This window comes from Chiloscyllium punctatum, chromosome 15 (genome assembly GCF_047496795.1).
Source record: "Chiloscyllium punctatum isolate Juve2018m chromosome 15, sChiPun1.3, whole genome shotgun sequence".
Lineage (NCBI taxonomy): Eukaryota > Metazoa > Chordata > Chondrichthyes > Orectolobiformes > Hemiscylliidae > Chiloscyllium > Chiloscyllium punctatum.
This window is the reverse complement of record NC_092753.1, coordinates 10,256,172-10,266,956: the sequence shown is the minus strand read 5'-3', so window position 1 is coordinate 10,266,956 and position 10,785 is coordinate 10,256,172. Positions and strand designations below refer to the sequence as shown.

The following is a 10,785-nucleotide window of genomic DNA, read 5'->3' as shown; positions in this document are numbered from 1 at the left end:
CAGGCAGATATTGCCTTTGCTACTCTGCTGAAACTGACAGTAACTTCTGGAGTCCATACGTGCACATTTTATAGTTAAATATGGCAATCCAGAGGTTATTGTCAATCAAGCTGCGTCTCTCCAGAACATGAGCTCCTCCAGCAGTGTAGTCTAACAGAAATCACGGAACTGACAAGTGCTGACACTTTTTAATTGTTAGTGTTGTATAAAAATCCTTGAAAGAGTTGCACTCACTCACTTTATTAGTACTTAATCTTCTCGTTAGTTAATAATGATTGTGAGAACCGGCTTTGAAGGAGTAATTTTATTTGAATGTAAATTTCTCCATAATGAGAAGTTCCACATTTTCCACTTTCTCTTTGTTTAAAATTCTATCTTTCGCCTTCATCTCATATCTCCCAATCCATGTTTTCCCATCTGTAAAGTTAGGAAATTGAAAGTCAAGGGATACAGATATTTTTACTTCCTGGTCTGTTGTCTGAGAGTGCTTCATTGTGATTGGTTATTTACCCCACTTGCTGACATCACTGCTGCTGTATGGCTGGAGATTTCCTTGACCTGGCACCAGAAACAAATTGACCTGGAACATGAAAGTATACTTCACAGAGATGGTTAGATCTTTGTGGGAAGCTTTCTGAGTGCAAGATCCTGACCATTGACCCAGTTATTTCATTGGAGCATAACTGTACTTCAAAATCACTTGGGCTTTCTGATTGTGAATATTTTATCATGAGCAGGAGGACATGAATCTACCTGCTAGCTGCATCTGTTCCATCAGCCCCTTGGTCCAGGTTTTGTAATCTCCTTCTGAGAATTCAGTACCTCCCCTACCTCCCTTACATTCTTTCACCCTGCTTAAAATTCACTTTACTGATAGTCTTTAAGCATTCTTCATCAAAATCTAATTTGCATGTTAAAGGAGCTATGCCATGTGAATTACTATTTGGTAGAATAAAGTTTCAAGGATTCTAATTGTCCACAGGCTTCAAAGGCTGGAGCAACTTGGCCTTTTACCCATCAGCCATACAGGCATGTATGATGGGCCCTCAGATCCCATGTTTCCTATTTCAATCCTTATCCCCTTTACAGGTCTATTTAATGTTGCTGATGGTAATACCTCTTGCTGTTCTCATGCAAGATTTAGCCGCTTAAAGGCAGCAGTGTTTTTCTTTCACCACATGCCATTAAAACAGTTATCCAGCATTTATATAGTGTTCTTACTCTGGCAAAACTTCTTTAGGCACTTTGTTGGAGCATCAGGAGGAGTGGGACTGATCCTGTGTGGTTCTGTTCTTAACCATCTGGTTGTAGCCAGTGACTCTCCTGTAATGGCTTTGAACTTGCAGAAGTTGCAATGATGGGAAATAGGTGGTGACACCTTGCAAAATGTCCAGATTACAGGGGAGGAAGTGCTGGATGTCTTGAAACAGTTAAAGGTGGATAAATCCCCAGGACCTGATCAGGTGTACCCCAAGAACTCTCTGGGAAGCTAGAGAAGTGATTGCTGGGCCTCTAGCTGAGATATTTGCATCATCGATAGTCACAGGTGAGGTGCCGGAAGACTGGAGGTTAGCAAACGTGGTGCCACTGTTTAAGAAGGGCAGTAAGGACAAGCCAGGGAACTATAGACCAGTGAGCCTGACCTCGTTGGTGGGCAAGTTGTTGGAGGGAATCCTGAGGGACAGGATGTACATGTATTTGGAAAGGCAAGGACTGATTAGGGATAGTCAACTTGGCTTTGTGCGTGGGAAATCATGTCTCACAAACTTGATTGAGTTTTTTGAAGAAGTAACAAAGAAGATTGATGAGGACAGAGCAGTAAATGTAATCTATATGGACTTCAGTAAGGCGCTCGACAAGGTTCCCTATGGGAGACTGGTTAGCAAGGTTAGATCTCATGGAATACAGGGAGAACTAGCCATTTGGATACAGAACTGGCTCAAAGGTAGAAGACAGAGGGTGGTGGTGGAAGGTTGTTTGTCAGACTGGAGGCCTGTGACCAGTGGAGTGCCACAAGGATCGGTGCGGGGCCCTCTACTTTTTGTTATTTACATAAATGATTTGGATGCAAGCATAAGAGGTACAGTTAGTAAGTTTGTAGATGACTCCAAATTTGGAGGTGGAGTGGACAGCGAAGAGGGTTACCTCCGATTACAACAGGATCTTGATCAGATGGGCCAATGGGTTGAGAAGTGGCAGATGGAGTTTAATTCAGATAAATGTGAGGTGCTGCATTTTGGGAAAGCAAATCTTAGCAGGACCTTTACACTTAATGGTAAGGTCCTAGGGAGTGTTGCTGAACAGAGAGACCTTGGAGAGCAAGTTCATAGCTCCTTGAAAGTGGAGTCGTAGGTAGATAGAATAGTGAAGAAGGCGTTTGGTATGCTTTCCTTTATTGGTCAGAGTATTGAGTGCAGGAATTGGGGAGGTCATGTTGCGGCTGTACAGGACATTGGTTAGGCCACTGTTGGAATATTGCATGCAATTCTAGTCTCATTCCTATTGGAAAGATGTTGTGAAACTTGAAAGGGTTCAGGAAAGATTTACAAGAATGTTGCCAGGGTTGGAGGATCTGAGCAATAGGGAGAGGCTGAACAGGCTGGGGCTGTTTTCCCTGGAGCGTCGGAGGCTGAGGGGTGACCTTATAGAGGTTTACAAAATTATGAGGGGCACAGATAGGATAATTAGGCAAAGTCTTTTCCCTGGGGTCAGGGAATCCAGAATTAGAGGGCATAGGTTTAGGGTGAGAGGGGAAAGATATAAAAGAGACCTAAGGGGCAACTTTTTCACGCAGAGGGTGGTACGTGTATGGAGTGAGCTGCCAGAGGATGTGATGGAGGCTGGTACAATTGTAACATTTAAGAGGCATTTGGATGGGTATCTGAATAGGAAGGGTTTGGAGGGTTATGGGCTGGGTGCTAGCAGGTGGGACTAGATTGGGTTGGGATATCTGGTCGGCATGGACAGGTTGGACCGAAGGGTCTGTTTCTGTGCTGTACATTGCTATGACTCTATGATGGAATATGGATGTGTTCAATAGACTTGTTCGGGAGGAGGTGGACTTGAACCTGGACCTTCTGGCCCAGAGGTAGGGCACTACCACAAGAACCCCATATATTCAAGATTGAAATGAATGGAATGTTGGGAAGTAAGCGAATTGAGGGATGTGAGGTACAGCAAAACAAAAGGAGCTAGAATTTGAGTAATTGCTTTTACTTTTTTTTATTGTTATGACAGATACCTCTAGGCCATTTGTTTGAAGCTCCATATTTGGTTGCAGTCAATGATTTGATTTTAAGCACAATGAGAATTAATATTACACAATATTTAAGTCGTCATTTACAAAGATCATTTGAGAGTTGCATTCATCTAGTGGCATTGGCGAATCCTTTGCACAATCTGCTCGTATCTGCTGGTCTCCCTGTTGATGGACCCCCTTTCTTACACATTATAGAACATAGCCCAAAAGCTAAAGCTCTGAGGGAGAAAATTCTATTCATCAGTACGGCAAGCTTTGAAATAAAACAGAAAATGTTGGAAACACTGAGCAGGTCTAGCAGCCTTTGTGGGGGTAGAGAGAGAGAGCGAGAGAGAGAAACATTTCAGGTTATTGACCGTAGAGTGGTGTGGTTGGAGCGGTGGCATGTCCCATTTGCTTTTAGCCTTAACACAAGCTTATTCTGTTTTCACAGTTAATGACTCAATACATGCATCTTGAAAACAGGAACAAGTTTATCTAAACACCACTCTTTTCCAATTTGTAGACGAGCAATCTTAGTTTGAAAGGGCAGTCTTGCAGAGCTTTATACTGAATAACAAAAAGGCATTTTTTTGATTACGTTCCAATGAATAACAAGGTCTAAGCACTTTCTCCTTTCAGAATGGCAGGCAGTGACCAGTGGGGTACCGCCGGGATCAGTGCTGGGAACGCAGCTTTTTACAATATATATTAATGATATAGAAGATGGTATTAATAGTAACATTAGCAAATTTGCTGATGATCCTAAGCTGGGTGGCAGGGTGAAATGTGAGGAGGATGTTAGGAGATTACAGGGTGACCTGGACAGGTTAGGTGAGTGGACAGATGCATGGCAGATGCAGTTTAATGTGGATAAATGTATGGTTATCCACTTTGGTGGCAAGAACAGGAAGGCAGATTACGACCTAAATGGAATCAATTTAGGTAAAGGGGCAGTACAAAAAGATCTGGGTGTTCTTGTATACCAGTCAATGAAGGTAAGCATGCAGGTACAGCAGGTAGTGAAGAAGGCTAATAGCATGCTGGCCTTCATAACAAGAGGGATTGAGTATAGGAGCTAAGAAGTTCTGCAGCTATGCAGGGCCCTGGTGAGACCGCACCTGAAATATTGTGTGCAGTTTTGGTCTCCAAATTTGAGGAAAGACATTCTGGTTATTGAGGGAGTGCAGCTTAGGTTCACGAGGTCAATTCCTGGAATGGAGGGATTATCTTATGTTGAAAGATTGGAGCGACTGGGCTTGTATACCCTTGAGTTTAGAAGACTGAGAGAGGATCTGATTGAGACATATAAGATTATTAAAGGATTGGACACTCTGGAGGCAGGAAACATGTTTCTGCTGATGGGTGAGTCCCGATCCAAAGGACACAGCTTAAAAATAAGGGGTAGGCCATTTAGGACAGAGATGAGGAGAACCTTCTTCACCCAGAGAGTGGTGGGGGTGTGGAATGCTCTGCCCCAGAAGGCAGTGGAGGCCCAGTCTCTGGATTCATTAAAGAAAGAGTTGGATAGAGCTCTCAAGGATAGTGGAATCCAGGGTTATGGTGGTGCAGGCTCGAAGGGCAGAATGGCCTACCCCTGCACCTATTGTCTATTGTCTTCCCCAGATATCTCAAGAGACAAGATTATCTTTGTAAATAATTTCTGGTCTCACTCTTCTATTTTCTCTCCAGCAATGACAAATAAGTTTTGCAGTTAGAAAGAATATTTAATCATAGAATCCACTTCCTAGGAAGATCTACAGAATAGATCAAGCTTAGGGATGTTTAATTGTCTAATCCCTCTAAATAGTCTCATAAACTTATAGGTATTTTCTAATCAACCTGCTCAGAGTGGTGTTACATGCCAATGAAGCAGATTATACTTGATTCTGGGCCTCCTTGTTCAGAGGTCGGGATGCTACCATGGTGCCACAACCTGTTCAGATACTTCTGCAGGGCAGATGGGACTTGAACACAGATTTTCCTCACCCAGGAGTAGATTCAGTACCACTGTGTTCCAAGAGTCTTCCTCATAAACTTGCATTCTTACACAGCTGGACCTGACCACTGTCTCTCTTGACCATGCGGTTAACTTTCTGTTATCAACCTGTTGGTATGACATTCATTTAGAGTCACAGAGGTATACAGCATGGAAATAGGCCCTTCGGCCCAACTCATCCATGCCGACCAGCTTTCCAAAACTCTCCCATTTGCCAGCATTTGCTCCTTATCGCTCTAAACCTTACCTACTTGTTGAAATGTCTTTTAAATGTTGTAATTGTACCCACCTCTACCACTTCCTCTGGCAGCCTGTTCCATAAATGCACCGCCCTCTGTGTGAAAGAGTTACTCCTTTTTAAATGTTTGCTGTCTCACCTCATGCCGTCTAGTTTTGGACCCCCCTCCTCTGGAGGAAAGACCTAATCTATTTACTCTATCCATGCCCCTCAAGGTTTTATAAACGTCTATAAAGTTACCCCTCTGCTTAAACTCCGGGGAAGAATGTCTGAGTTTCTCCTTGTATATCAAATCTTCCAGTTTCAGTAACATCCATGTAAATCTATTTTGCACTTTTTCCGGTTTAATAACATCTTTCCTACAGCAGATGTAATTTTCTTCAGTTCATCTTTGGTAACGTTGAAATCGTTGTTCCAATAGTCAATGTGGAGAATGAAAATACTGTAAAGCACAATGTATCTCAATTATATGGGGCACGGTAGAAAAGATCTTCCCTGTCCATCGTTTCTCCTATATTCATATATATTGCTGAAAGTAAGCATGCAGGTGAAGAATTGAGTTTGTTGGTCTTTTATTATGAGAGAATTCGAGTACAGGAACAGGGTTGCCCTGCTGAAATTGTGCAGGAATATTGTGTGTAATTCTGGTCTCCTTATCGGAAGATGGGTGTTCTGGCTATGGATGGAATGTGGCAAAGAGGTTACCAGAGTGTTTTCTGGGATGGCATTTGAAGAGAGACTGGATCAGTTAGGACAATATTCACTGGAGTTTAGAAGAAGATGGGGCATCCCACAAAAACGCTCGAGTTTCGAACAGGACTAGACTGGATGAATGTTCCTACTCTAAGACGACAAGGTAGGCCATTTCTGACGGAGATGAGAAATTTCTTCACCAAGCATGGTGAACCTGTGGAATTCTCTGCAGGAAGTGATTAAGGCCGAAGCATTGAATGTTTTCAAGAAGAGGTTGAAAATGTTTCATGGGGCTAAAGGCATCAAGGGGCATTAGGAAGAAGCGGGAACGGGAGAGTGAGTTGGATGATATATCATTATATGAAATAGTGGAGCAGGCTTGAAGGGCTGAATGGCCTACTCCTTGGTCCAGTCTTTTTCCTATGCTTACATCTCAGAGCTTACTCTCCTCTTGCTGGAGTACTTGAGATTAGGTGTACTTGGAAAGTGGAAATCAAAAGAAACTTTATCTTAAGCAATCTTTTTTGCTCTTCAATGAATGCAATTACAGAAAGCACAGCATAACCTGAAACCCACGAGAAGAGAAGAGAAGAGTTTGCCATTTAACACTCCTCCTGGGGCCTCCTGAGTCTAGTGTGCTATTTCTGGCTGGGATTGCAAATTGTTAGGAATTTGCAGCAGCGAATGTGTGTGAGAGATCCATCACTGAGGTGGTTGTTCTGCTGTGCTCCAGTGATACCAGTGCCCAGATTGCAATCTGATGATTAGTGCCCCTTAACCACCACACCCTGCCAAGCCCACACTCTCTCTTGCATGCATGTGCACAAACATAAATAAAGTCGCACGGACGACATATATCTCTTAGTAAAAGCGTTTGCAGGTGTTTATCCAGGTAAAGTTTAAAAATAAATTGTAGGGTGGCTCAGTGGTTAGTAGTGCTGCCTTACAGTGCCAGGGACCTGGGTTTGATTCCACCCTCAGCAACTATGTGAAGTTTGTACATTCTTCTCACGTCTGTGTGTGTTTCCTCCCATAGTCCAAAAATGTGCAGGTTAGGTGGGTTAACAAGACCGTAAGACGTAGGAGCAGAAGTAAGGCCATTCAGCCCATTGACTCCAGTCCGCCACTTAATCTTGGCTGATGGGCATTTCAACTCCGCTTCTCCACACTCTCCCTGGAGCCCTTAATTTCTTGCGAGATCAAGAACTTATCAATCCCGGCCTTAAAGACATTTAACATCCCGGCCTCCATTGCACTCCATGGCAATGAATTCCACAGACCCACCACTCTCTGGCTGAAGAAACCTTGTCTCATTTCCATTCTAAATTGACCCCCTCTAATTCTAAAGCTGTGCCAACAGTTCCTAGTATCCCCACCTAACGGAAATAATTTCAGCGTCCACCCTTTCTAAGCCATGCATTATCTTGGAAGTTTCTATTATATCCCCCTTTCAACCTTCTAAACTCTAATGAATACAATTCCAGGATCCTCAGCCTTTCATCGTATGTTAAGCCTACTATTCCAGGGATCATTTGTGTGAATATCTGCTGGACACGCTGCAGTGCTAGTTTGCCCTTCCTGAGATGTGGGGCCCAGAATTGGTCACAGTATTCTAAATGGAACCTAACTAAAGCTTTATAAAGTTTCAGAAGCACATTGCTGCTTTTATATTCCAACCCTCTTGGGATAAATGACAACATTATATTTGCTTTCTTAACCATGGACTCAACCTGCAAGTCAACCTTTAGAGAATCCTGGTCTAGGATCCCTTTGTACTTTGGCTTTATGAATTTTCTCACCTTTTAGAAAATAGTCCATGTCTCTATTCTTTTTTTCCAAAGTGCAAGACCTCGCACTTGCTCATGTTGAATTTCATCAGCCATTTCCTGGACCACGCTCCTAACCTGTCGAAATGTTTCTGCAGCCTCCCCACCTCCTCACAAATACCTGCCTGTCCGCCTAACTTCGTATCATCGGTGAACCTCACCAGAATGCCCCCAGTCCCTTCATCCAGATCATTAATCCATAAAGTGAACAGCTGCAGCCCCAACACTGAATCCTGCGGGACACCACATGTCACCGGCTGTGTTCCGAAAAAGAACCTTTTATCCCAACTCTCTGCCTTCTGTCAGATAGCCAATCCTCAATCCGTACCAGTAGCTCACCTCAAACACCATGGGCACTCACCTTACTCAGCAGCTTCCCGTGAGGCACCTTGTCAAAGCCTTTTTTGGAAATCTAGATAGATAACATCCATTGGGTTTCCCTGGTCTAACCTTTTTGTTACTTCAAATAATTCTAACAGGTTTTTCAGGCATGACCTCCCCTTATTAAATCCATGCTGATTTGTTCTAATCCGACCCTGCACTTCCAAGAATTTAGAAATTGGGTTGGCTGTGCTAAATTGCCCATTGTGTCTGGGGATGTGCGGGCTAGATGGGTTAACTATGGGGAATGCAGGATTACAGGGATAGGGTAGGGGGATGGGTCTGGGTGGGATGCTCTTTGGAGGAGTAGATCTGGACACAATGGACAGGATGGCTTTCTTTCACACTGTAGGGATTCTGTGATTGAATCGCATGCAGTAATGTAGTGATAGTGAACAAAAGCATGCTCAATGTGATTACTTTTAAAAACCATTTTGAAGGAGGAGAGAACAAGGTAGGCAGATTATATGAGGGAACTATAGAGCTTCAGCTGTGCGTGCAGTCTCCAACTGAGGGTACAGCAAAAATCCAGAATGTATAGAAGACCATAATTTAGATGACTGCATTAATCTTTAAAGGTAGTGGTGTTGGATGTCATTACAGAGAGTTTTGGGCTAAGATTTAGATAGACATGAATGCAAGGGTGCAAATCTTAAATTTGAGGAGTCCGACCAGAGACCGGTATTAGTGGGTGATGTGTTTGGATACTGGCGGAAGAGTTTTGAATGAGCTAACCAGGCAAATGTTGGCATAGTTGAATTTTCCCAAAGAAAATTGGATACAGACAACACACAAGGAGAAAACAAGTCTCTTTCCAGTTATATATTACCATTAGGCCAAGTTCTTGCAAGGACTTTGTGTATCTTTCCCCAAAGCAAAGAGGTTATTTAATTGGTGTAAAACTATTGCCACAATTTTCAGCTCACGAGATGCAGTTCTGTGGTGTAAATGCTGCTTACTGGCTGACAGCAAGCCTTCGATGTTTCACTTAAAGTCAGCTTGAAATAGCCATCACTAGATAATTGATAAATTAATGGTGAATGAACAGTTGCCAATATATTTGTGGATTATTGCAGCACTGATTTGTTTTTGGATTGGAGAATTGTTGAAAGGACAGCATTTACCGTATTAGCAACTGTAACTTCATCTGAAACCATGAAGAGGCAATTGGGTGGTGTGGACTGAACCTTGACCAAAGGATGTTAGTTGGATTTGTGCAATAATCATGAGGGTTTGATGACTTTTCATGGGTGCTATCCAATAGATTTCCAACGTAACTCATGAGCAAGTTGCTATGTTGGGATTTGTAATCTCAACCTCTTGGTTGCTAGTCCTCCCTGCAAGTTTGCGTGCTATTGTAGATGGTTAACCTAGAGGTACCTCTGTTATCTTTCCAACAGTTGCCAATTGAGGACCTCTGCAGCCTGGCATCGAGATCCATCACTGTTCCTCTTACAGCTGCAGTTCCTGAATCGACTGAGGATATTCTTCTGAAAGGCTTTATTGCCTTAGACATGGAAAATGACAAAATTGAAACTGCTCAGCAGGTACCTACCCAATTGCCATGTACAGAATTGATGCACTTGTTATTAGGACATGAAAGAGTTAAACTTTGGATAATGGTCTTCTGTTGTCTCAACAAAATGATAAAGAAAGAGACTAAAACATGCACATTAACAGGATCATTTTAAACAATAGGGTATTGTGTAACAAAAGGTGTTCAGTGCTGTCAAATAGCTATGCACCCAGATTCATAGATACCTCCTGTTTCTCATTTACATGTGCTCAAATCTAAATATCATTTTGTTTCTGTTGCCTAGATTTTCTCTTTCAGGTTAACACCAGCATTAAGATAACAGAAAATATGAGCTTATACAGGTATATTCTTGTTTATGTAAAGTGGCCCATGAACTGAGTGGCTTGTTAGGCCCTTTGAGAGGTCAGGTAACAGTTAGCCAACCACATTGCTGTGGGTCTGGAGTCATGCGTAGGTCAGACCAGGTAGCAGTGGCAGATTGCCTTCCCCAAATGTTGAACTAGATGGGCTTTTACAATTGTTGGTAGTTTAATGTTCACCATTACTGAACCTAGCTTTAAGCTTCATACATAAATTGATCGAATTTAAATTCGACCATCCCATAATGTCCCCAAAACATTAATCTGTGGTTCAGTATTCCAGTGACGTTGCCACTATGCCACCATTTTCCCACTGTTGGCTGGTGTTGATATGTTCTGATCATGCAAACAATTTCCTTAATGAGTAACTTTAAATTTAAAATGGCTGAGGTTAAGGAATGAGACAGAATCCAGAGATTATTATAATGATCCAAGACAAAGGCTCCAATCCTTCCAGTAGTTAATTGAAGAACATTTTGCTTGTCCAGGCATTATGACATATCAGAGACAGAAG

The 10,785-nt window shown here is 42.6% G+C and overlaps 2 protein-coding genes across 2 annotated transcripts in view; one reads left to right on the top strand and one right to left on the bottom strand.

Moving 5' to 3' along the window:
* LOC140485885 (protein capicua homolog) overlaps positions 1-5,619 on the bottom strand; it is a 37,485-nt gene extending 31,866 nt beyond the window's left edge. The window contains exon 1 of the mRNA XM_072584335.1: positions 5,615-5,619. Coding sequence (XP_072440436.1) covers positions 5,615-5,619 — 5 coding nt within the window. The remainder of the gene's footprint in view (positions 1-5,614) is intronic.
* Positions 1-10,785, top strand: part of cog3 (component of oligomeric golgi complex 3) — a 522,289-nt gene that overhangs the window by 461,838 nt on the left and 49,666 nt on the right. Inside the window, exon 2 of the mRNA XM_072584618.1 lies at positions 9,776-9,922. Coding sequence (XP_072440719.1) covers positions 9,776-9,922 — 147 coding nt within the window. The remainder of the gene's footprint in view (positions 1-9,775; positions 9,923-10,785) is intronic.